The sequence below is a fragment of the Drosophila melanogaster genome, chromosome 3L (genome assembly GCF_000001215.4).
Source record: "Drosophila melanogaster chromosome 3L".
Lineage (NCBI taxonomy): Eukaryota > Metazoa > Arthropoda > Insecta > Diptera > Drosophilidae > Drosophila > Drosophila melanogaster.
The window spans coordinates 11,764,836-11,790,091 of record NT_037436.4 but is presented as its reverse complement, the minus strand read 5'-3'; the positions used below and the strand labels follow the sequence as shown (position 1 = coordinate 11,790,091).

The following is a 25,256-nucleotide window of genomic DNA, read 5'->3' as shown; positions in this document are numbered from 1 at the left end:
TACATGATTAGCCAATACTCAAACATCTGTTCGATGTATCTTTCATCGATAGTTGCCAAACAATATCGATTCGTTTACCATCGCTACTGCTTGTTGCATTCCGTTTTGTGTTATTTCGTGCTGTTCGTGTTTAAAGTTCTTGCGCACAAGATAATTGTTTTTTTTTTATTGTAAATTAACTGATTTGTACATAATATGTGATGGTGCAAGAAAATCTAAGAAAATAACGTTTTGTTCAGTATTTTGGTGTTGCGTCTATTCCGTTTTTTGTCACTGTTTTCTGTTCGTGTTTGTGTATGGTCGTTTCGCATGTATGTGTGTAGGTGTTTAGGTGTGTAGGAGGATAAAACAACTCTCCTAAAAACAAAAAAAAAACCTTTGGTTAAGTTTAAATTAATTGTGATTCGTCAAATATAACAACAACCGAGGATAAAAGTGTAAAACTATTAACCGGATGGTCTATGTTCGTAGCCCCGTCAAGGGAAAACCTCAACCAAAAAGAGACTAGCAACGGGTGTAAAAAGCAGCGGAGGTGACACCTCAAAAAGCAAGTAAGTTGGCAATATGCGGATGAGAATCACAAAGCAGAAGTCAAGTCTGCATATTAATGACTATCTCCATTATTATTTTCTTTCGCCCTTCCACCGATATTCGTTTTTTTTAAATTTTATTCTTACGTTCTCCGGAATAAATTGGCATTCAATTGGGTTCATTTATTGTTTATGAATATTGTTTTTAAAAATTTTTTCGCAATCTATTGATTTACCTTAACCTTTGCCGCACGGAACCCTCTCTTTTGCTCTCTCTTCCTCGCTTCCTATTCCTAGCCGGTTCGCATTTTCTTATCTTCCATTCCGTCCCCGTTCGCGACACGGACTCACACACACACTAGTGCTTTTGTGGGTGTGTTTATATTAAACAGCTGTTTCCTATCTGCATACGAGATTGGCTTCAATGGGGAAAAAATCAAAACGCTTACATGCTGACATATATATATACGTTTATATTGCATATATTCGTATATATGTGTAAAATCTGGGAAATCAGTACTCGCAGCATTCATTCACGCAAATTGATGCCGCCGCTTTTGTTTGTTTTTATATATTTATTTACAATCGCGCACTCAATTGCGCCTTTTTGCGCCACTCTGCTGTATCGCAATCGCAAATTTGGAGCGCTTGGATATGGTTTCTATGTGCAAAGTACACAAGTATTTACCACATTTGTATGTACAAACAATAAGATAAAATGTTTTGCTGATGTTTGTACCGAATGTCGAAACTCTGCTAATCATACTTAATATCATGCTTGCATAATGATGTTCGAACTTTTCTATTAGAAGTTGATATTTTTTAAAATATAAAATTAATTCCTGTCCCTGCCCTGGCTATCACAAATCCTTGTAATTACGTTTTAAATGCAGTTGTCATATCCTTTTAACCATTTCGAAGCTTACAAATCTAATAAAGCGATCAATCTGTTCTCCCCTATTTTCTGAATTTCTGAATCATTGGTGCCCGCTAATGACGGCTCATTATCGATCGCGAATATTCCTTTGCAACTTAAAAAAAAAAAACTAGTGATAGGCACCCCCACTCTGTCGCAAGTGGTCTTCCCCCCATCGAATGCTATCTCACCTGTTCTTCGTCCAGGTACTCATATAGTACCATTGCCATTTACACTGCATAATCACTTTTATCACCGCCTGTTCGTTATCGCAGAGATAAGCAATCCCAAAAGCAAACACCTTTGTTCAACAACAAATAGGCATTGGAAGAGAAAATACGAAAATAATTTTAACAAAATTTGGAAATCGCTCACATTTTGTTCTGGTTCCCATTCGCAGCTCAACGGACCGGACGCTTTAGACGAGGGGATAATGTCAAATCAAGCGCATATCGACTACGACAAACAATTCCAGGATGACCTGGCCAAGGCGACCGCCCTGAGTCTAGAGCAGCATGCCCTCGATGACTACAGGCGAAACAAGAAGTACGGCTCCGGGTATCAGCAAAGCTCCACCGTTGCTGGCCGAGATTACCAGGCGGCGCAACGTAGTCAGAGCCTACATCAACCACGACGGCACTCGGAGGTGCATCAGGTGGCCATCAGTCCGGAGAATGCGGAACGATCGCGCACACCGCCGGCCCAGGGAACGGATAACGATCTGATCTGCTTCGCAAGTCCCACCAGCAAGCAGCCAGAGAGTAGCAGTCCCTTTGGCAAACTTATAGAGGATCTGCAGCGGATGCAGCCGACCAATCCGCAGTCGGCCCTGGTGCCAATGGGTCCAGTTGCGTCGGCTTCGATTCCTCCTCAATACGGCTTTCCACCTCATCAGCAACGTCCAACGGCTGCTCAGCCCACACCGTACGGCATGGTTGCAGGTGGAGTTGTTGGTGGACCGGCTTACGGTGACCTGCAGTTGGTGCCTTACCAACCAGCTGCTCAGCAACAGAGGCCACTAAACAGCGAGGAGCTGCAGCGGCTGTACAGCATGCCCGCTCAAATGGCCGTGGTTCCAGTGCCGCAGCCAAACGCCTATATGTACTATCCCGGAGCTGTGGTTACTCCATACACGGCTCCCATTGTTCCCGGATCGGCTGCTTTTATGCCGCCGCAGTATCCCGCACAGGGATATGGCTTTGGAGGTGCTTACACGCACATGGATTTGCGTCGACCCCAATCGCAACCAGCTCCCCAACAAACAGCACCGACAACAAGTCATCATCACAGCCAACCGTCCAACCATTCCACTTCCTCCCCCGCAGAGGCCAATGGAGTAGCCTTCCCAGCGCGTCGCCAAGTGCCCTCGACTGTCGGGGTTAGCTCTAGTAGCCACACTGGAAACAATGGTCATTCCTCGGTCCCACGCAGGGGCAACGATTTGATCGACCTCAACCACGAGGACTAGTATGTATCCACTAGTGTTCAGAAATGATTAGTTCGTGTTTTTAACATTCAAACATCCTGCTTTGCAGCTCCCGTGTGAGTGTGCTGGAGGCATTCGATCCCCTGCTAAACGACAATACTGGTAAGCAGCCTCAATGTTGTAATTAACGTGTAGCTCCCGGTCCTCGTTGAAATCCCCCCACATTTTTCGCACCGTAAACTAAACTTGAAATACAGTCGAAAACTCGTGTGTTGCGATTTTTGGCCAGAGCATTCATTTGAGCTGCAAATAAAAATTATTGGCATAATAACATTAGTGGATTTTTCAACTCAATCTCTAGGAGAGAGGAATATTAAATTGAATAGGAACAAGCACACGATTTTGTATTTGTATGGTATTTACTAATAGGTTTTATTAATTTTATATTTATCCCATTATTTGTTTAGCAACAATTAGTTTGGCTAGATATACGAGATCCTTTTTAGAATTGCCCGTAGCAAGTTGTCGCTCGCCTTTAGTTAAGAATTAAACTGAATGTTTCCGTTTCTCTATATTGCAGTGTCGAAAAAGTAATCCATTTTAATTGTCCTCTACTACTATCAGTACTACTACTACCAAAAATGCAAAAAAGCAACTACTTTACACCCACAACAACTACACCATCTAAAGGGTTTCGGTTCAGATTGGTTCGTTTCGGAGGCAATGACAGATTAGTGTCTATAACAGCACTTACTTAGACCACCTTATTACACAAAAATACTAAAGTAATATATATACATATATGTATGTGCCCTCATATCGAAATTCGTGCCTTCCGCTATTGCCGGAATAATTTTGAAGTCAGCTTATATATCGATGTCCAAAATGTCGTATTCAACTAGTTCGCAATGTTTGGAATTGGTTTCTATGTATATTCCCGCGACTGAAAACTTCAAAATTTAAAAGAATTTAACGACTGTCAATTGAAAAGTGATGAAATGAGAAGAATTAGTCACTTCTTTTTAATAACCATGTATTACGAAATGAACAAATTGTGATTTGCTGCTACATATATCCATTAATACACTTATATACAAAAATAAATACATACATATGTTTAATTCTATCGTGTACCATTGTGAGAGAACAAATAAATAATTTCTTAAACAAATTGCAGTCTGTTGTTGTTTTATTATTCGTTTAGCCGCTTGCTTCCATTTCCCATTAAAAGATTAAATAACGCACATTCACGCTTCTCTAACTAATAATTGACAATAGATTTGAAGCTTTTCGAGCATATGTATGTATTTATTTATTTCATTCTGGCTAGATTGGAAAATCAACTAACTCTTTACTATGATTTGCATTCAAGTCGTTGCACTTTTGTCAAATTACTTGTACGCTTACCCTTTTTGTTTTGCTGGCTTTCAAAGTTCCCGCCAAAGTAGCAATGCATTTCAAACAGATGTATTTACCAAACGCTTTTAAAATAACGACGTGTTTAGCAAATAGCTTTCCCTTTTGTGGCAAATGAAACAGATGTATGGGCACCAGAGGGGACAGATTTAGAATGAATATAAACAAAGCGATTTAAAAATACACACTTAGGTACAGTGATTATACATTGTTAGTACATACGCTCTTCTTTTTAAGAATTTGATATTCATTTTAATATAGGAAACCATTATCATCCGCAAAAACTACATTTTGCGCTTTTTTTTAAACATAAACCCTTTGTACTTTTGATATATACGACCTTATTTTTAAAAAAATTTCGAATGATATTGGTTCCACTGTACTGGGTCAGCGTGGGCGACGAATGACAGCAATCACAATTAGCTTTTAGCGATGGCACTCGCCTCGGATTTGTTAGCGTAGATTTGCGAAGCGTTCTCGCATTGCCAGTGGTGCTAGTCCAACCGATCCACATCGCACTGCTGCGACTTTAGGGGCCGTCTCATTTATTTTTGGCCACACGATGTGATGTGCCCGGATTCTCGCAGTAGTAGGCCTCGGCTCTCGAGCATATTTGCATAACTACTGGCGATATTCGCGGTGTGAACTGGATTTAACCCGGAACTGATCATGCACTCACTACTTGCAGGCAACGACACCGCCTCCGACAGCACTTCCTACTATGCGGAATACGATCCCTTTGATTTTCTGTACAGCGGAGATGCAGCAACCCAATATTCCGATCCAATGTATGAGGCAGTCAACAGGTGGGACAAAACTGTGGCCACCGTGAGTCCGAATGTTGGTCTAATCGGTTGGCGCCAAGATTTTCTGAGCCAGCCATCTACATCTTCATCGCAATATGGTGTTGCGCCGCCAGAGGAGAGTCTGAAGCTTGCGGAGAACGGATCTGGAACTATCTCGCCTCCTCCGCCGTTGCCGCCCCGGAACCAGCAGTGCTATGAATCAAACCAGGCAGCCATGCCGGTCTCCAGGCCTCCTCAGTCTTCTGTTTTGACGGACAGCTACACCTCCAGCATTCCGGCCAACGTGGTGCTGGACCGGCGGAAAACTTGTACACGACTGTACGAATTGATCAGCGACCAGCGCACTGATGATCCCGAACTTTTGGAATTTTACCACATGGTAAAGGAGGTGAGGGCACGCTATCCGCATGACGATGCGCCCACCAATGTGGGACATGTTGTGGCCGCCGAGTTTAATTATCACTACATGATGGACACCAGCATCAAAGTGATTGTGCATCCGGCTCTAAATACACTTCAATCAACGGTCCTGGCTGCGTCCATGGGCAAGGAACAGGTGAAGGGATATGGAATGCCAGTAACATTCACTTGCGATAGTAAGTATAATACTAAAATGTTTGAATGCCTCTCTAATGTTTGCATTTTGTCCAAAAGTTGATTCGGTTGTGGCACAGGTGGTGGCACAAGCTTTGGCCTCGCTGGAGGGACAAGTCAAGGGTACCGTCACAGATTATGCGGTCAAGGTGGGTACATTAGATTGAAGATTTTTGCAAACGGAAAGTTGAAATAATTCTTTATTCACAGCCCATTGGTCTTCTGGAGTGGCTGGCACCCACCTCGAGACTGAGTCAGCTGGAGTGCGTGCACAATAGCTTCCAATTGGAGAAGGATGTACATTTGGGCCTGTGTCTTAGTACGGCGGCAAACATGCAGGCTATTGCACGAACTGAGCGGGATGATGAGCACGATGCGGATTTGCTGCCGGAACATCTTCTTCCCAACGAGGTGGTGCCAATTGTGACCTACGACAATATGATGATACTCATCGAAACGCTGGAGATGGAGATTGACAAGCTGGAATCGGCGGCCGACGGAGTACCCGGACGGAGTGTCGTGAGCTGCTCCGGAGTTGTCCAAGCAGTGAAGGCCATATGCGCACTGCTCGGTTCAATCGACACAATGGAAATTGCACGATGTGTTGCCGATCTGAAGCGCATTTGCGAGGTGGAGCAAAAGAAGTACTCGACGGGCGCTAGCAACCCAGAGATTGTGAGTGACTATGGTGATTACGCTCAAGTTGTACTCCGCCCGCGCTCCATGCTGGAGCAGATCAAGGTCAAGTGCAACGAGCTGCGAGATGCAGTGCAAGAGCTGGTTGAATTGTATGCGAATGTTTTCCGGGTGGCATTCTCCGTGAAGACGCCCGATTACTCAACAAGTAAGAGTGCTAATGGGAAACAAATTTCCTTTGTTTACTTAACTTATACGTACTTTTACAGCACCCATACCCATTTCCTGCGTGTCCAAACCAATTGTGGTATGCATTAGCTGCCTACACAGGCCGCTGCCGAATTGGAAGTTCGACGATTATTCCCTGTGCGTACAAATCGTTTATGGAACGCGCCTGCTGTCGAAGCCGAATGTGCTGACCTGCTCCAACGATACAAGTGGAGGCCTGTTTCCTCGTCTTAACTTCAGTGCCTGGCTGACTTTCGATCAGCATCCCATCTGCACTCTGCCCAGGGAGGCGCGCCTTACGTTCGTGTTGTATGGAAAACAGGCGGCCAGCGAAGGCGAACCCAACGCCGATCAGAATGGAGAGAGGCGTCAGGTGACCACTGAACTGGGTTGGTGTTCGATCCAACTGTTTGACTTTAAGCGAGTGATGATCTGCGGCCCCTACTTACTGTCTTTATGGCCACCAATGACGGACAAAATGCTTGGACCAGCTCCGGCTCGAGGCTGTCATCCGCAACCCGACTTTTGCCCCGTTTTGAGCATTGAAGTACCTCCGTATGGAGGACGCATTGAGTTTCCTGAGCACCAGGAGGTGCCAAAACCTGCACCACAGTTAGTACAGCACATATACAAATGGTTGAAAATAGTTCTAATGTAATCTTGTAATCCTCGCTAGCTACGATTTTGCCTCTCTGGATGCCAATCTTCAAGAGGAGCTGCTGGACACCGCAGAGCTGGGCTACACAGGAGCCACAGAACGACGTGAAGTGTTCTGGGAAAAACGGCTCTACCTGCAGAGCTATCCCAATGCCCTGCCAAAGGTTCTTCATGCCGCTCACAGTTGGGATTATGCCAATTTGATCGATTTGCATGCGCTGCTGCACTCCTGGGCACCACTCTCGCCATTGCAGTCGTTGGAGTTACTTCTGCCACGATATCCGGATGCTAAGGTTCGCGAGAAAGCCGTGGAGTGGATCTCCAAGATGCCCAACGACCAGCTCGTCGACTTTCTGCCTCAATTGGTGCAAAGTTTAAAACATGACACATACGAAGGCTCGGCAATGGCTCGATTCTTGCTGTCCAAATGCCTGGAGTCACCGCGCTTTGCCCATCACATGTATTGGCTGCTTGTACACAGTCTGCCTGACGATCCCCACAACTCTATTGGAGCAGCGATGGTGGATCAGGAGTATGACGAGTCTCAGGTTACCCAGGTCCGTTACTACCGCCGGAACAAAATGATGCTGCGTGCTTTAATGGCGATTTGCGGCGAAAAGATGCTTCAGCGATTTATGTACCAGCACCGAATGTGTCAGGTAATAGGTTTCTTAAAACATTGAAGAAATCACCGAAGACAAGTCTCGATTTTGCCTTATTCATGATTATAAATGATATGTTTTGTGTTCACAGAAACTTACTACTATTGCGGAGTCGGTTAAAGAGGCTAAGGAGTCGATGCGTCAAAAAAGCCTAGCCGCAGGCATGGACGAGGTGCACCAAGACTTACTGGAGCAACCCACTTGCCTACCGCTGGGACCAGAACTGGAGGTAACTGGAGTGAGTGTGCGTAACTGTAGCTACTTTAACTCCAACACGCTGCCGCTGAAGATCAACTTTGTGGGACCTGATGCCGAATCTTTACCGGCTATCTTTAAGGTAAATATTCATTCACAAATGATATGTATAAACTATATAACTATAAACTTTCTTAGTGCGGAGATGACTTGCAGCAGGATCAGTTAACTATACAGCTAATTAGGATTATGAACAAAATGTGGTTGGCCGAACGATTGGACCTGAAGATGGTCACCTTTAATTGTGTGCCTACGGGATACAAGAGCGGTATGATTGAGCTGGTTAGCGAGGCGGAAACGTTGAGAAAAATTCAAGTAGAGTGCGGTCTGACGGGGTCCTTTAAGGATCGCCCGATCGCTGAGTGGTTAGGCAAGCAGAATCCCAGTCCTCTCGAGTACCAGAGTGCTGTGCGAAATTTTACGCTATCCTGTGCTGGATACAGTGTGGCCACGTATGTGCTAGGCATCTGTGATCGCCACAATGACAACATCATGTTAAAGACTTCGGGTCACTTGTTTCACATTGACTTTGGCAAGTTTCTTGGCGATGCTCAGATGTTTGGAAACTTTAAGAGGTATTTAAATTGATGAAGTTTTTAACTTTTGAAGACTTTTACATATTATTTATTTCCCACAGAGATCGCACTCCATTTGTCCTGACTTCCGACATGGCTTATGTCATAAATGGCGGCGATAAGCCCTCCACAGACTTTCACTATTTCGTGGACCTATGTTGTCGAGCCTTTAATATCGTGCGGAAAAATGCTGATCTACTCTTGCACACCCTGGCCCACATGGCTACAGCAGGCATGCCGGGAGTAAACTCCAATGCTGTGCAATATGTACGACGCGCCCTATTGCCATCTCAATCGAATCCCGAGGCAGCTGCCACATTTGCCAAGATGATTCAATCCTCTTTGAAAAGCTGGTTCACGCAATTCAATTTCTTTCTGCACAATCTGGCCCAGATGCGTTTCACCCCAGACGAGGGATCAGGAGAGCTGCTATCGTTCGTGCCACGAAAATATACGTACGTTTTTGTATCCTTTAGTTTATCACTTTTATCTACAAATGTCTCCGGTTTCAGAATGCAGCAGGATGGTCGCTTGAAGATTGTAAAGGTGGTGTGTTTCCAGAAGCATTACAGCATGGAAAAGTTTTATATGTATATTCTGGAAGTGACGCGACATGGACAGCCCGATCCGACACATTTGTTCCGGTCATATCGGGAATTCACGGAATTCCATCAGAAGTTATGCATGCACTTTCCTTTGGTTAAACTGCACAGGTAAGTTTCAGTTTGTCTAATTTTTAGACCACAAGTAGTGTTATTAGTTTGATTCGCTTTAAAAACTAATGACATTGATAACGTGCTGACTTCTTGTGTCTATCAGGCGCATTATCTAGACATTAAATAATGGCAAAAATGTGATTCGTTATTGATTCACCTCCCATTGGAGGAAAGTTTGAACACATTTTTATCATAAATGGATTTCCTGCCATTACTTTATTATTTTATGTAGTCAACATGATATGGCAATTTTTCAGTGATATGTATGTACATAAATAGGTCATAGTCATTTGGCTAAATTTAACACATAGAATACTGTATTTACTAAGGAAGTCAAGACTTGCGGCAGTTTCCTGTTTTCGGACTAGTCATCGGTATTGTTTCTAACAGCGTTTGTCCTAAGTGTCGCAGTCATGGAGCGATGTTGGCTGATAGCTCGTCCAAAGCCATTATCGTCATCACTGTCTTCCTGGGAGACCTGGGATCCGAATAGGCTGGGCACTCCAGTATTACTCGGTTCAAAAATGATCGAACGCTGCGTGGGAGTTGGCTGTTGCATCGGCTCATCCTCTTCAGACTCATCACCTGATGTTACCACCTCAGCGGACTGGTAGTACTGCAGATTATCCACATCAAAGCGGACTTTGAGCGATTTCGGATCACGTTTGGCAGGTTCTGGAGCTGATCGTGCTCCCTCCTCCCCATCGGTATCACTGGAACTGGAGCTGGGAAGCTCTTCAGGTTGATAGCACGCAAGGGGAGAAGTACTACCACGAACATTGAGGGATCTGGCTGATTTGGTAGACCTGGGCGCGGGCTGAGGAGCTTGACGCTCTGATGGCACCACCACAGCCATTTCCTGGCACAAGGCCTCGAAATTGGGGATTTCATTGCTCTGGTTGACTTGAGAACCGTTTATCTCCACCTCATTAACATCCAGATCCGCGTATAGATCCTCAATGCTCATTACATAATTGGATGTCTTGGACCTTTGTTGCATTACCTCGGTGTAGTCGGGCAATTTCTGACCGTTCTTTGCAATATCTAGCCGCATCAGGGATTCGTAATCTGGTAGATAGGGCAGACCAGGATCGTATGGCGGTGGATTTATAATGGGAGCTGGCGGCTCAGGCTCGAATATATCCATTCTCGGCTCTATAAGCTCTAGTTGATGGAACAGACCCTCCACCTGTTCCACATCGTCCAGTCTGACGGCAGCCTCATTAAGCGTCGCCTCCACAGTGGGCACTTGCTCTAAGCTATTCGGATGCAGAGACCAATTGGGCTCTGGCACATCCACCACGGCGTCTAGGTTGGCAAAGTTCTCCCAGTCCTCGTCGATGCTCTTGCCAAATCCTGGTGGACTACTGGCCGCCGGCAGCTGCAGCTGATCCAAATCCAGGATGTCGGCTTCGTTCATCACGAATGACGAACGTATTCGCACGAAATCACTGTCGTGCTCACCTTGTGGTAATTCAAGGTTTTCAAATAGGCCATTTTGAAAGGTGGGCTGTATACTAGGAGTCGCTTCCGCTTCGGGACTTCCTGCTATGATTTCCACGACAAAAGCTGAGTCTGTATTGCTGGGTCCCCCAAAGGGATCGGTATCATTTGGTGCTTGCGGTTCATCTTTCGATTCCGTTTCTTCCTTGGGTATGGCTCCCCTATGAACCACAGCGGTAACTGACATCGCTCCTCCCAAACCATCATCTGGAGTTAGTAACTCCGGAACGGGATCCTCAGGAGTGAGAATTTCCGGCACATCATCAACTGGCTCGAACTTCACATAGCGGCCGCTGTTCTTGCTTCGCAACTGTGTTGGTCTAGTGGGCGCAGTCGTTGGTTTTACACTAAACAACTCGTACTTTTCAGCAAAGTGATCGAAGTTGGGCATTCCCAGTTCGCTAGGAGGCTCGGGAGCTGTGTCGACAGAAGCTGCAGGTCCTGAAGGCTTGGATGCAGCAGCTCCTCTCATGGTCCTGGGAGGTGGAGCAGGGATGGATTCTAGTATCTTAGGTAGTGAAACTACCGAGGCAGTTTCAGCTAGTACTTCTGATTGTAGTGGCGGAGAAGGTGGCTTGCGGGTAGGTGGAGCGGTGTAGAATTCATAGTGCTCACTGTGCACCTCCAGTCGTTGTGCCTCCGACTTCTCTCGATAGGAAACTGGTGATTCTTCCGTGGATTTGGGCTGTCTTGGGCTGGCGCCATATAGTTGCAGATTTGGAACACTGCCACTGATGAAGTTGTTCCCTGCAGGGTAGGATTTTGTTTAAAAAATAGTTTCCAAAGTGAAAGGTCGTCGAACCATTCAATATCATTTCGACTGTAGTTTCAATTGAATGGTTACCGTTTCCTATCTTCACCTGTCGTTGCTGATGCCGATGGCCATGGGCTTTCGAATTCCTCGAGATTGCGACGTCGGAACACTCCATGGACAGCAGTATCGGTGCCGTTAACCTGGGAAATTGCACAAATTGTACTTTAGGCTATTACGATATATTCGGAATTATATTAGCACCGAGCACATCAGCTGTGGATTCAGCTGTTTGGGCTGATCACTTGCATGCGTCACCAGTGGAAGTTCTAAGTGGTTTACACATGACCACAGACACGCCAGCTCAGACGACTATTAAAACACGTTCATAGGAAAGGGGATTTTGGGTTTTGTTTCGAGCTGTTTAAGAACATATTATCATAGATGAATCATTAATTATTGAAGTTCGATTATAGTGTCGTCCTAACCCTGTTCCTTTAAGATACATTTAACAATTTTGCTCTTTGCACATCATTTATTGGTTTTATTCAATCGATTTCCTCTTTACTATACACACTTAGGAGTTTGAATGAAGAACACCCATTCTACCTGAGATTCAAATAAGTGAAAGCTTGCGATTTGCATTCCTCACGCCCCCATCGCTATCTTCAATCCCCAACTTACACACTCTCTACAATCATATAGCCGCAACACCTGTGAATGTTTGTGTTTGTGTTTGTATTTGCCCTGCCTTATCAGAACCACTCGTCGCTGGATCGCTGAGTGTCGTATATACAGATACATATGTATGAATATTGGTATGGGTATAGCTTTCCTTGTGGTGGTATCGGTATCACATTAACCTTTATTAACTGCGTGCATCGGGTGTTAAGTTCTTTTGATTTGCATACGCACCTGCGATTCGAAAGCTGCGTAACGTGGCGGCGGTTGTTGCTGCTGCTGATTCTGCTGTTGCCGCTGCACCTGCGATCGCTCGAAAGTCAGTCGCCGCCGGAAGCCGAAGAACTTGATCCCCAGCAGCGCGAATATCAGCCCCATGAGCAACATGGCCGAGGCAAGCATGGGGCCAACAACAAGAACGGCCTGTTGACCTGCTGGGGAATGACGGGGTTGGTGAAAAGTGTGGGCATCTTTCGAGCTGGCCACCTACCTTGGCCCACATTCTTCAGCTGGGCCATGTCTTTTTGTCTCACCAGCAAATCTGTTGGCTCGGCATTCTGGATAAAGTCGCTGGTTGGCACAGTCGCCCTTTGTTTTGTGGCCAAAAGTGTAATGAAACTTCACCACGTCGCTAATCGGACCGCTCTCGGCTCCGCTAACCAGCTCGCTCGTCGACTGATTGAGCGCTGACGTTGGCGCAACAGCTTTTGGCAGCGTAGTCGCCGCTTATCGGAGCGATTCGGCCCGATATCGTTTACTCGGCCCGCTCTTCTTTCACCCACTATATGGGGTCTGCTGCTCTCGGTCTCTTTGGTTCTCCGATTCTCCGGTTCTCCGATTCTACGATTTGGTGAAATCAGTCTGCTTCATTCGTCGATTTATCAGCTATTAGCGGTGTTACCTCGGCGACATGGGCAGTGATAAGCAATCGCGAATTTGTACTATGATTTGTCAACGCACCTTGACAAACCACTGACTATATAAAAACCATGAAATGTAATAATAACTTGACCATTTTATCTTCGGTGATAAAAGCCGCCTTGTAATTGGGAATAATGTGATAGTGTAAACATTTAATTATGAGCTTACACTACCATTTTGAATTGATTACAGCATATAAAGTTCTAATTATTTATAATGTAATTAACAGCGTAGCTTATGTTTATAATTAGTTTTCCTACGTTGCAATTTGAATGTTTTTAATATATTTCAGTCTGCCGGCTGGTGTGCATGTGGGCCGTTCCAATATCAAATCCGTGGCAGAAAAACGACTACCTCTTATTCAGCGATTTTTGAAATCGTTGTTCGATGCGTCCGAGGAAATAGCCCATTCCGAGCTCGTTTACACATTCTTTCACCCGCTGCTGCGCGATCAGCAGGAAGCCAAGCTTGGGATGCCGAAGATAAAGGGTAAATTACGATGCACTAATTTCCAAATTGCATTGCAATATATATATATACGGATTTTGCAGAGGTGAAGCAACAACCGTCGCGGGATAATCCCCACGAGATTGGCCAAATACGACTATCGCTGCAATATCAACGCGGCGTACTTACTGTGATGGTGGGTAGATGGTAGATAAACCCCATTTTGATAAATATTAATCGAGCCTATACGTATTGCAGATACACCACGCCAAAGGACTGCCCATGTTACAGGGCGGTCAGGAGCCCAACACATATGTGAAGTGCTACCTAAAACCGGATCCCAAAAAGGAGACCAAACGCAAGACCAAAGTGGTGCGCAAGACCTGTGTGCCCAGTTTCATGGAAACTGTAAGCAGAGACTGATTATCCTGGATTATCTTTTTAATTTGTATTTATAAATCTTTTTAGTTGGAGTACCGAATGCCACTGAATATTATTCAAGAGCGCCGCCTTCAGGTTACGGTTTGGTCGCACGACACCCTGCAGGAGAACGAGCTGCTTGGAGGCTTCGATATGGATCTGTCGAAGTACGACCTGCGACAGGAGCTCGTCGACTGGTATCGCCTGGGCGCGGTGTCCAGGAACTGACCAGATCCTAGGGACGAGCTCTTTTGAACCTCTTGGGACACTCTGCCTACCGACAATCAGGCCTAGGATAATGCAATACTAATATATGTTTGTGCCTGTCTTCTTTCGATCGCAATAATACTTACTTACTCGAAGTGATTGTACATTCCATATACCAATATTAAAAATAACATAACAGTAGTAGTATTATTTCGTAAAATGTGTGCCTCAAATGTAAATATTTTATAATGACCGCAAACAACATTCTTTTGGACATCTGAATGTAATTATAACTATAAAGTATAGAACATGCTTACTCTATTTACATTTAAAATCAATCAATTTTATTGTGCACCTTGGGAATTCAGAAAATGAATTATATTGGTAGTTTGTTTGAATCGTTCTGTCGTCGGCACCTGGCTATTGTTCTTTTGAAGTAGTTAAATATAAAAGTTCAGTATTATGGCTTAAATTCTATAAGAGATTATTAAAAACCTTCTAGCTCGCTGGTCTGTAATATCTAAAATTAAAACTTGCACGAAGAATAATCATTACTAACTTTTTTGCACTTTTCTAATTACTTAAAGTAAAAAGAGAACTAAAATTTCCTAAAGAAATTAGGCATTGCAAGCAGAATAACGCACAGATACAGATTCTTTCTGATTGTATTTTGTTTCTCACTTAATATTCACAAAATTGCTTTCAGTGTCTCAATGAGATGGCATCCAAAGCAAACTCCTGACTGCGTCTAAAACAAATTTACAAAGTTATAGGGAATTACTATCAGAGAGAACAAGAACTAAAAGTGTCTTAAAAAATTAAACGAATATTGTAAAATATATAATAAGAGCACACACACACCGCAAACAACAAATTATATTTTTATAGAAAAAAGAAACATTCAAAAGCTACTTCTGCCTGAGCATTTCAAATAGTACTTTGATACTGATTAAAAACTACCTAAGACGTATCTGATGTTTTCATAAAATTATAATTAATAGGAAAAAATTAAATTTCTGTAAGTGTTGAGGAATCGTAAAAATGTTAGCTGGCGGTAATCACTTTTGGCACAAATATATGAGCATAAAAAAAGGCATACAACCAATGCAGTTTTGATTATAAACCGGGTTTGCAACTACCTAAGTCTGCTGATTCTTCTATTCACATTTACAAGCTAAAACGAATCTACATTGCCTTAGAAGTATTATTTTTGTTGAAACGTTTGTAATATTTGAGAAACAGTCAGCTGTGTTCCTTCTGTCTGAGTTTTGCTTAAAGCGTTCAAATTTTGTGATATTATAAATTTAAATTGTTTAACGAGCAAACACCGAAATGGCGGCTGCCAACATGGAGAAGGGTGAGCTGATGAACCAGGTGAAACAACAGATCGCATTGGCCAATGCCCAGGAGATGCTCTCGAAGATGACGGAGAAGTGCTTCAAGAAGTGCATCCAGAAGCCGGGAAAATCACTGGACTCCACCGAGCAGCGTTGCATTTCGCAGTGCATGGATCGCTTCATGGACGCCTGGAATCTGGTGTCGCGCACCTATGGCAATCGTCTGCAGCGTGAACAGTACAGGACCATGGAATCGTTGGAGATGACCAGCTAGGACTAGCAGCTAGGATTAGCAGCTAGATTGCACTCATCTTGCAATTAAAATCGAATTTATTTTGTTTGTGATCCAATCTCGAGTCGCTTTTTAATCTACTGACAGTCCAGCCCTTAACTGCACGCTTATCGCAGCAGAGGTGATAGCCGGCTGATTATAGGGAATGCAATTGCAAGTGAAGACCCTCCCGGGGATTGAGGGTGCTGTCTATGGGTCTAAGCCGATAGCTTCCAGCTTGATATGAGCACTTTTCCTGATCGTTATCGTGTTTGGAATGGTCTCGTTAGCTAACGGATGAGCAAGTGCTCGGCTCACTGGCCCAAATGCAGTTTGCCCGGAGACGCCGGTTAACCCAGCACTGAAATGTGTAGTTTCGAGACCACTCTAATCCATTGCAGCATTTTCAACAATATGCAAATTCATCCCGATTTTCTTGCCAACTAACTCCGTTGGGTTTTTTCTTACATTGCCATTTGGACATTGGCGATTTGACCAGAATATATGTAACAAATGCATGTTAAGGTTATTTGAGACCAATATACATAAGCCAGGCATTCTTATTTTCGTAAAATGCTCTTGAGGAATTGATTTTCAAGGAAGGGATATTATTACGAATTTTAGAACAAAATTCGTTTTGTATTATGTGTTTCGAAAAAAGCCATAATTACCTTAATCATATACGCATGACAACGAATTTATTTCCCGGAGATCGCAGGTCTGGAACAACAAGCACAACTTCCTGATAGGCAAACCGATTTAGAGCCACTTAAATCAAAATTAAACTGACTGCATTAAATTTTGTTGGTGGGGCCAAGTGGTAAACCTCGCCAAGAACCAAGCAGAAAATCCACTGATATCGGTGCTAGCGAACGTACGGACATTGAACATTATGGCAAATTTAGTGGGTGCAGGTGACCCCGTGCACTGGCCAAAAAAAATGATACGCTGCAGGTGATTTACAAATTATTAAAAAAAAAAAAACCAAAAAATCGAAAATAATAAAAATGCAAAAGATAAAATGCGAATTCGTGGCCGAACTTATTGGCTCGAATACCAGAGGTAACAAAATCCGACATGGGAGTTTTCCTCAACTAGGTAAGTTCGAAGCCACACAAGTTACGATAAGAGTGCGGGCCAAAACACTGCTATATGGTGCGGAGTTCGGAGCTTGCCGCTCCGAGCTTTCTATCATTCTAAAAATAGTTACTACGCCCACCTGTCCCGCCCCTTCCCAAATGGCAACAACAACACCAACAGCAAGTGCCCGAGGTTTTGAGTAATCATTGCAAGAATAATAATCATTGCGATAAGTGCTGAGACGGCCCTCTTATCTGTACAACTAATCGGAAATGTTTAGCCCGCCGAGGGACGTTGGGTGGCGGTGGGTGTGGGTTGTAGGAGGTTTCGCCCCAAAAGTGGCGCAAAGGGGCGCACCATGCGGGCTGTGGCAGCCGTTACACTATCGTCCGCAGGCCTCCAACGGTCGCCATTGGCGGCCACGCAAGGTGGGCCGAGATAATGGCTTGCTGACAGCCCCATTACGCGTCCAGATTAGGAGAACATTCAGAAGACAATATAATCGCTAATCATGATCTTTGTTATTCTATGAAATTTCCTTACTAAGCTTTGTAACATGATAGGTATGCATGTGATAAAGAATTTAACAAGATAGTATCTGCAACTGTTTGTCTTAAGTATAAGTATCAAATCCAAATTTAACTAAAAATAATAATGGTGAATCAGTAAGTTTTCTCGAAAACAATAATGTTGTTTACTGGTTCTTAAGAGCTATGTATGTATATGCGACTCCATTACGGAACATCTGTAGCAACCGAGAACCATTCTGTTTAATTTATTTAAAATACTTGTACTTAACATTTTACCTACACATACCACTTGAGATTGTTTTCTTGTTTTTTTGGGCGGAACTTTAAAGTATAAAAACGAAGAAATTCTTCTACTCCGTTGCATTTTCTTCAATGTGCTTTTAAAATGCTAGTCGGTACGTTATTGTAAAATTTAGAAGTCTAACGGATATTTAATCAGTATTATTTCGCAGTAAGAGTCCTATGGGCTTTTCTTTGGATCCTTCCCAAGGCCCTGGGAAAGGACTTCTGTGCGGGGCAATCGTTTGGATCCAGAGCAGTCGACTCCGAAGATCCCCAATCGTATTACCTCTGCCTTGGTTTTATTGGCCCTATAAAAAATACCTGCAAGAATGGATATTTGTTCGATGCTCAATCGCAGGGATGTGTGATTATGAACAATGCAACACAATCAATAAAAAAATCAAATGATCATAAGAAGGAAGTAACCATCAAGCAAAACATCAGCGTGGACAGACCCCTTATATTCAACATTTTCGGAAACTTCAATTTCTTCGCCAGTTTGTGGGGCAACTCTCATGAGACGACACCTTCGCCCTTGAAACCCAACCCAATTGCCCATTTCCAATTTATAAACAGTGCCGTTGGAATTGAACCTTTGTCGCAGGATAATCTGGCTGATAAGGATAAGAAGGATATTATATCCAGCTCTTCGGATTCATCCCCAACTGAAGATGCAACATATAGTTCGACACAGGTATCCTCCACACAAGTGCCGGAAGATGCTTCATCGGCTGAATCTATACAAGAAAGTACAACACAAGGAAGTCGTTCAAGCACAGATATTTCTCTGTCTACAGAAGCATCCTTAGATGATATAATATTAAGCTCTGAAAGTATCGTGCCTACGGAATCATCAACAACCATTATTTCAAGTTCGACGGAAGGTAGTTGGGAAAGTCACATTTCCACAGATTCTTCGATAGGATCAAAAGTTGAGTCCTTGTTAATAGAAGCTTTATATAGTTTGATTCAAGAAAGTAGCTCAAGCTCGGAAAGTCCTGTGTCCAACGAACCATCTACAGGAGCGACAGATGATTCTTCGTCAACAGAATCCCTACCAGATAGTACCCAAGAAAGTAGCTCAAGCTCAGAAAGCCCTGTTTCTTTTGAATTATCTACAGAAGCGACAAATGAGTCATCATCCTCAGAATCTTTACCAAATAGTTCGACTCAGGATAGTAGCTCAAGCACTGAAACTTCTTTCCAAACAGAATCAACTACAGATGCGACAGATGAATCTTCTTCAACAGAATCTCAACCAGATAGTACGACCCAAGAAAGTAGCTCAAGCACTGAAGGTCCCTTGTCTACTGAATCATCAACAGCAGTAACAGATCAGTCTTCGTCGACAGAATCGTCTCAAGATAGTACGACCCAAGAAAGTAGCTCTAGCACTGAAGGTCCTTTGTCTACTGAATCTTCTACAGAAGCTACTAATGAGTCTTCTTCTACAGAATCTTCACAAGATAGTACGACCCAAGAAAGTAGCTCTAGCACTGAAGGTCCTTTGTCTACTGAATCGTCTACAGAAGCTACTAATGAGTCTTCTTCTACAGAATCTTCACAAGATAGTACGACCCAAGAAAGTAGCTCTAGCACTGAAGGTCCTTTGTCTACTGAATCGTCTACAGAAGCTACTAATGAGTCTTCTTCTACAGAATCTTCACAAGATAGTACGACCCAAGAAAGTAGCTCTAGCTCTGAAGGTCCTTTGTCTACTGAATCGTCTACAGAAGCTACTAATGAATCTTCTTCGACGGAATCTTCACAAGATAGTACGACCCAAGAAAGTAGCTCAAGCACGGAAAGCCCTTTGTCTACTGAGCCATCTACCGAAGCTAATGAGTCTTCTTCTACAGAATCTTCACAAGATAGTACGACCCAAGAAAGTAGCTCTAGCACTGAAGATCCTTTGTCTACTGAATCGTCTACAGAAGCTACTAATGAGTCTTCTTCGACGGAATCTTCACAAGATAGTACGACCCAAGAGAGTAGCTCTAGCACTGAAGGTCCTTTGTCTACTGAATCGTCTACAGAAGGTTCTAATGAGTCTTCTTCTACAGAATCTTCTCAAGATAGTACGACCCAAAAAAGTAGCTCAAGCACGGAAAGCCCTTTGTCTACTGAGCCTTCTACCGAAGCTAATGAGTCTTCTTCTACAGAATCTTCACAAGATAGTACGACCCAAGAAAGTAGCTCTAGCACTGAAGGTCCTTTGTCTACTGAGCCATCTACCGAAGCTAATGAGTCTTCTTCTACAGAATCTTCACAAGATAGTACGACCCAAGAAAGTAGCTCTAGCTCTGAAGGTCCTTTGTCTACTGAATCGTCTACCGAAGCTAATGAGTCTTCTTCTACAGAATCTTCACAAGATAGTACGACCCAAGAAAGTAGCTCAAGCACGGAAAGCCCTTTGTCTACTGAGCCATCTACCGAAGCTAATGAGTCTTCTTCTACAGAATCTTCACAAGATAGTACGACCCAAGAAAGTAGCTCTAGCACTGAAGGTCCTTTGTCTACTGAGCCATCTACCGAAGCTAATGAGTCTTCTTCTACAGAATCTTCACAAGATAGTACGACCCAAGAAAGTAGCTCTAGCTCTGAAGGTCCTTTGTCTACTGAATCGTCTACCGAAGCTAATGAGTCTTCTTCTACAGAATCTTCACAAGATAGTACGACCCAAGAAAGTAGCTCTAGCACTGAAGATCCTTTGTCTACTGAATCGTCTACAGAAGCTACTTATGAGTCTTCTTCGACGGAATCTTCACAAGATAGTACGACCCAAGAGAGTAGCTCTAGCACTGAAGGTCCTTTGTCTACTGAATCGTCTACAGAAGGTTCTAATGAGTCTTCTTCTACAGAATCTTCTCAAGATAGTACGACCCAAGAAAGTAGCTCAAGCACGGAAAGCCCTTTGTCTACTGAGCCATCTACCGAAGCTAATGAGTCTTCTTCTACAGAATCTTCACAAGATAGTACGACCCAAGAAAGTAGCTCTAGCACTGAAGGTCCCTTGTCTACTGAATCATCCACAGAAGCTAATGAGTCTTCTTCTACAGAATCTTCACAAGATAGTACGACCCAAGAGAGTAGCTCTAGCACTGAAGGTCCTTTGTCTACTGAATCGTCTACAGAAGGTTCTAATGAGTCTTCTTCTACAGAATCTTCTCAAGATAGTACGACCCAAGAAAGTAGCTCAAGCACGGAAAGCCCTTTGTCTACTGAGCCATCTACAGAAGCTAATGAGTCTTCTTCTACAGAATCTTCACAAGATAGTACGACCCAAGAGAGTAGCTCTAGCACTGAAGGTCCTTTGTCTACTGAATCGTCTACAGAAGCTTCTAATGAGTCTTCTTCTACAGAATCTTCACAAGATAGTACGACCCAAGAAAGTAGCTCTAGCACTGAAGGTCCTTTGTCTACCGAATCATCTACAGAAGTGACACAGGAGCCATCGCCAACAGAGTCTTTACCAAATAGTTCAACGCAAGGAACTCCATGTACCACCGATAATCCGTCAAGTTTAGAACCTTCGCCTAGTACCCCAGGAAATGATGACGACTCCGGAAACAGTGGGTCTGAGAATGGAAACTCCTCCACAAGTGGATCTCCATGTACCACCGATAATCCCTCTGACCCAGAATCTTCGTCAAGTACCCCAGGAAATGATGACGACTCCGGAAACAGTGGGTCTGAGAATGGAAACTCCTCCACAAGTGGATCTCCATGTACCACCGATAATCCCTCTGACCCAGAATCTTCGTCAAGTACCCCAGGAAATGATGACGACTCCGGAAACAGTGGGTCTGAAAGCGGAATCACTTCCACTACTGGAGCTCCGTATACGACCGATAATCCCGCAAGCCAAGAGCCCTCGCCAAGTGCCCCGGAAAATCCTGGCGATTCCGGAAACAGTTCATCAGAATCTCCTCCTGAAGGCGCGACACCATGTACGCCCAATGCACCAAAAAAGAGTACCACAAGTTCTTATACCGCCCATCCGACTCCAAAATATACAACCGAGGGAAATAAAGCTGAAACCTCAACTTTAAAATCACCAACTGGAACGACACCTGGTCATCAAGAAGATCGAACTGACTGCAGCAACATGCCGAATGGAATCTTTCTTCGGGACTTCCAGTCGTGCAATAAATATTATGTGTGTCTAAATGGCAAAGCAATTGCCGGCCACTGTCCCAGAAATCTGCACTTCGACATTAAGAGGAAGGTCTGTAATTTTCCCAGTCTAGTGGATTGCCCACTCGATGAGGCCCCAGAAAATGTAACGAAAAAACCCTCGGACACCGAATCGACTCCTGACTGTAAGTCCTTGCGAAATGGTGCCTATGTTAGAGATCCAAAGTCGTGCAGCAGGTTTTATGTTTGTGCCAATGGACGGGCTATACCTCGACAGTGTCCCCAGGGCCTACATTTTGACATAAAATCCAACTTTTGTAACTACCCAATCTTGGTACAGTGCTCCTTGGAGGAATCTCAGGCTGATGCACACGGAGCATTACTGGCGGAGGGAGTACCCGATTGCACCAAAGTGAAAGAGGATACACGATTTGGAGACGTCAAGCAGCATAACAAGTATTATGTTTGCTTGAAGGGAAAAGCGGTTTTGCATTACTGCAGTCCGGGAAATTGGTTCGACCTTCGCAGCCAGAAATGCATTGACCAGCGGCTGGCTAAGGTGACCTAAGCACTCGTTACATATTAGAGGCATTATCCATAATCTAGGCTTAGAAATGTGGTGAAAGGGTTTTGAATATAAGTATGTATACAATGGGTTGATGGGTAGAATTACTAGCATTATACTATTTTAGAGTGGTTACTGACACAAAAGTTACAAGCAGACTCTAATACGACCTAGCCAGTTGAAGTGTTCAATAAATAACTCTATCTGTCTGGGATATACAAAACGAATAAAGTACATGTAAACTATTTGCAAAAGCCTCTTTCCTTATTTAATCTTAAATAACTCGCGTCATTGTTTTTCAGTTGTAAGAAAAGATTATAGTGCTTGGTTATTACTTGGTATTACCCGATGAAATGCGATTATCAACTAAGCCGTCTGTCCATTATAATTCAAGCTGGCTATCTGGTGTGTTTTTGCGTGGCAAAGGCCAGACAGTCGCTAATTTCTTTGTGCTACGGAAGTGACTCCCGGCCACAAAGTTATCCCATTTAAATTTAATTACGAGATAAAACGCGTGCTTCTGCTGCCTCTGATGTTTCTGATGTTTCTGACGTAGGCGCTTAGGCTCGACTGCGTTGGAAAGTAGGGAACGTTCCACCTCCGATTACCTTAAAGCCGACTCCGTCTGCGCTCCGTCTTCGGGTATAATTAAATTGTCCAGGAATCAGGGTGGGAGGAACCTTCTGTGGGTGGCCGTGGCAGACTGACAGGCACTTTGCGTCACTGTCGTGCGGCGACAAATTACAGGACACGGCTCCTTTTGCGCGCCAACTCATCGATAGTAGAATTGGGGGTGGTGCGGCCTCGAAATCGATTTGATTCCAAGGCAAGTCCAGACAGCAGACGCACCAGTCTCATGTTACACTTGCCATCTGATAAGAGCTCACAACACCACCGTACCATTTTTCAGTGGCTTTTTAGCCAGAGTTGGAATTGTGGAATCTTACATCCAGTGTAGTCAATCTGAGTAAGATGATCCATTTAGGGTAAAAACTATGCCAACACCTTGGGGGAAGATAGAATTGCATTTACTTTGATATTTTATATTTTTCAATTGCGAGTGAATGAAAATATACGTTAAATTGGTTCAAGCGCTAAGTTTGAGTACAAAATATGTTGTAGAAACGTATTGCTTAATACCTGTTAAAATTAAATGAATATATTAAAAATTAAGCTGATTGGCATTTAGGAAAACTAATTCTCCATGATAGGGCGCCAAATTTGAGTACAGTGAACTGTGCCTAAGGGAGAGAGTGACAGCAAATAGGGGGAGTTTCGCAATGTGTGCTAAGAGAGCGCACCGAATGGGGTGGTTGATTTTAGGTGGCAGGTTTTTTCTACCACCAAAGGCGCCGGCTTCAGTTCGCCGTCAACTTCGCTCCGTTCCGGTTACCACGATGTTTCGATTGGAAAAGATGTGCCTAGCCAGTGCGATAAAAATATAAACAAATACAACGAAACTCAAAACCGCATTTAATGCGCTGATTTCGCAGTGTTAATTACGCGAACAATTAACATTTCCATTCGCAAAGTCAAAAATCCAAGCTGACCACCCTTTTTTTTGAGTCTCTGTGGAGCTACATTGCCGTCTCACTTGCACACGGCTTGGCAATCGATAAGCCTAACAGCGGGGCTGTCCACTTGCTGACAGCTGTTAACTGTAGCTGTAAGCTAGCGGCGAGTGCTTGAAGGTAAAAGTTTAAGGCGAGATGCCAAAATATTCGCTATTAAACACAAACGAGTCACAGTCGCAGTTGAAACGTTGAGTGAGGAGCTTTTCGTCGCGCTGTGCAACACCCGCAATTGTGTAAAATGTACTATCGAAAATGAAACTTATTATTAAATTTGTATTCTAAAAAGCTAAATTGTCCGCTCGATATATCTCACAAAAAACAGTGAATGGTTAAATTGTGCATTTGAAGTGATTAATTGATTGAGTGAGTAGTTCTGTATGGTATGCGAAAATATCATGCGATTTAACAAAAGGCGATTGCCTAGAATTTTATGGAATTATCAATAAACAACGCAAGCCAAGTGCATAATAAATTCAGTTACAGTGTCGTAAAAATGCCAAAAAAGAACGAGTATTGCGGATGGGCACCGCTTTAAAAGGAGCAGAAAAGCGGGAACGGTAACGGTAACGGGAATAAGAACAGGACCGAGGGTTGCTGCTGCCGTATTCCCCGTCCTGTGTTGAGGTCATTTGCACTCATTTGTCGCGAGGCCCAAAAATGGGGTGGTTTCTGGCTCGCCGGTTAATCTCATTCATCAGAGAGCCGCAAAACGGAGCCGTCAAGTTGAGTTTTACACATTTTACGCCCCCGACTGCGAGTACTACGAGCGAGTAGTATTCTTGTGCTCTCTTTGCGAGAGCCTGCCCTGTCTCTTTCACTCGCTGTCTCTGTGAGCGTACAAGGACTTCTGTTAATGCTGTTGTCTCGCTCGCTCACCCGCTGCTGTGGTGTGGTCGATGGCGAAGGTCCTTCACGCATATCCCTGGCTTATATGCACATGTGTGCGTGTGCAGGAGTACATACTATAACAGCAGGCGAATGTGTGAAAGTAGTGCCATCGAACATACAAACATACAGGCACACACACACACACACACACTCGCACATGCCAGGGTCAGGTCAGGAAGTGTGGTAATGGAGGATTATTCTGTTGCTTGCCCCACCGCCCCCCTCCGTTTTGGATTTTCTAATTT

General features: G+C 43.8%; 5 protein-coding genes and 2 non-coding genes across 14 annotated transcripts in view; 5 read left to right on the top strand and 2 right to left on the bottom strand.

Annotated features, from left to right (window-relative positions):
• The first annotated feature begins 78 nt into the window (after positions 1 to 78).
• Positions 79 to 15,442, top strand: Pi3K68D (Phosphatidylinositol 3-kinase 68D). 5 transcript variants are annotated; one of them, NM_001169949.2, is made up of 17 exons: positions 79 to 122; positions 472 to 551; positions 1,847 to 2,913; positions 2,982 to 3,034; positions 4,977 to 5,690; positions 5,749 to 5,837; positions 5,899 to 6,532; positions 6,594 to 7,164; positions 7,229 to 7,868; positions 7,963 to 8,208; positions 8,265 to 8,701; positions 8,764 to 9,156; positions 9,214 to 9,414; positions 13,566 to 13,762; positions 13,825 to 13,916; positions 13,979 to 14,128; positions 14,189 to 15,442. In NM_001169949.2, exons 3-17 carry the CDS (start codon positions 1,880 to 1,882, stop codon positions 14,366 to 14,368), a joined length of 5,631 nt encoding a protein of 1,876 aa, NP_001163420.1. In that variant the 5' UTR covers positions 79 to 122; positions 472 to 551; positions 1,847 to 1,879; the 3' UTR covers positions 14,369 to 15,442. The 5 variants fall into 5 exon arrangements, with proteins under 5 accessions (NP_001163420.1, NP_729743.1, NP_524028.2 ...); NM_168475.3 differs by having other exon boundaries at positions 79 to 170; NM_079304.4 differs by having other exon boundaries at positions 79 to 551.
• Positions 9,607 to 13,019, bottom strand: CG14131 (uncharacterized protein). Of its 2 annotated transcripts, none has more exons than NM_140249.2 (4): positions 12,843 to 13,019; positions 12,587 to 12,786; positions 11,781 to 11,874; positions 9,607 to 11,667 (listed from the first exon to the last, which is right to left on the bottom strand). In NM_140249.2, the coding sequence occupies exons 1-4, from the start codon at positions 12,868 to 12,870 to the stop codon at positions 9,782 to 9,784; spliced, it is 2,208 nt and encodes a 735-aa protein (NP_648506.1). In that variant the 5' UTR covers positions 12,871 to 13,019; the 3' UTR covers positions 9,607 to 9,781. The 2 variants fall into 2 exon arrangements, with proteins under 2 accessions (NP_648506.1, NP_001261725.1); NM_001274796.1 differs by having other exon boundaries at positions 12,587 to 12,783.
• A 148-nt stretch (positions 15,443 to 15,590) lies between the features above and the next one.
• Tim13 lies at positions 15,591 to 16,032 on the top strand. Its single transcript, NM_140248.2, has one exon. It carries the CDS (start codon positions 15,680 to 15,682, stop codon positions 15,956 to 15,958), a length of 279 nt encoding a protein of 92 aa, NP_648505.1. The 5' UTR covers positions 15,591 to 15,679; the 3' UTR covers positions 15,959 to 16,032.
• Positions 16,033 to 16,213: 181 nt separating this feature from the next.
• mir-956 (mir-956 stem loop) lies at positions 16,214 to 16,361 on the top strand. Its single transcript, NR_048265.1, has one exon. It is a non-coding gene; the product is annotated as a mir-956 precursor RNA (primary transcript).
• A 629-nt stretch (positions 16,362 to 16,990) lies between these two features.
• mir-314 (mir-314 stem loop) lies at positions 16,991 to 17,080 on the bottom strand. The gene has a single exon (NR_048263.1). It is a non-coding gene; the product is annotated as a mir-314 precursor RNA (primary transcript).
• Positions 17,081 to 17,934: 854 nt separating this feature from the next.
• Muc68D (Mucin 68D) lies at positions 17,935 to 22,793 on the top strand. The gene is made up of 2 exons (NM_140247.3): positions 17,935 to 17,960; positions 18,018 to 22,793. Exons 1-2 carry the CDS (start codon positions 17,951 to 17,953, stop codon positions 22,550 to 22,552), a joined length of 4,545 nt encoding a protein of 1,514 aa, NP_648504.2. The 5' UTR covers positions 17,935 to 17,950; the 3' UTR covers positions 22,553 to 22,793.
• A 1,116-nt stretch (positions 22,794 to 23,909) lies between these two features.
• The window catches only part of loaf (lost and found), a 32,594-nt gene continuing 31,247 nt past the window's right edge, over positions 23,910 to 25,256 (top strand). For 2 of the 3 annotated variants that reach the window (NM_001382185.1, NM_001104117.2), the window contains exon 1: positions 23,910 to 24,240. The gene's annotated coding sequence lies outside the window, so the exon portion shown is untranslated. Of the gene's footprint in view, positions 24,241 to 24,293; positions 24,487 to 25,256 lie in introns of those variants that run through there. The other variant, NM_001104119.2, reaches the window with a different exon arrangement.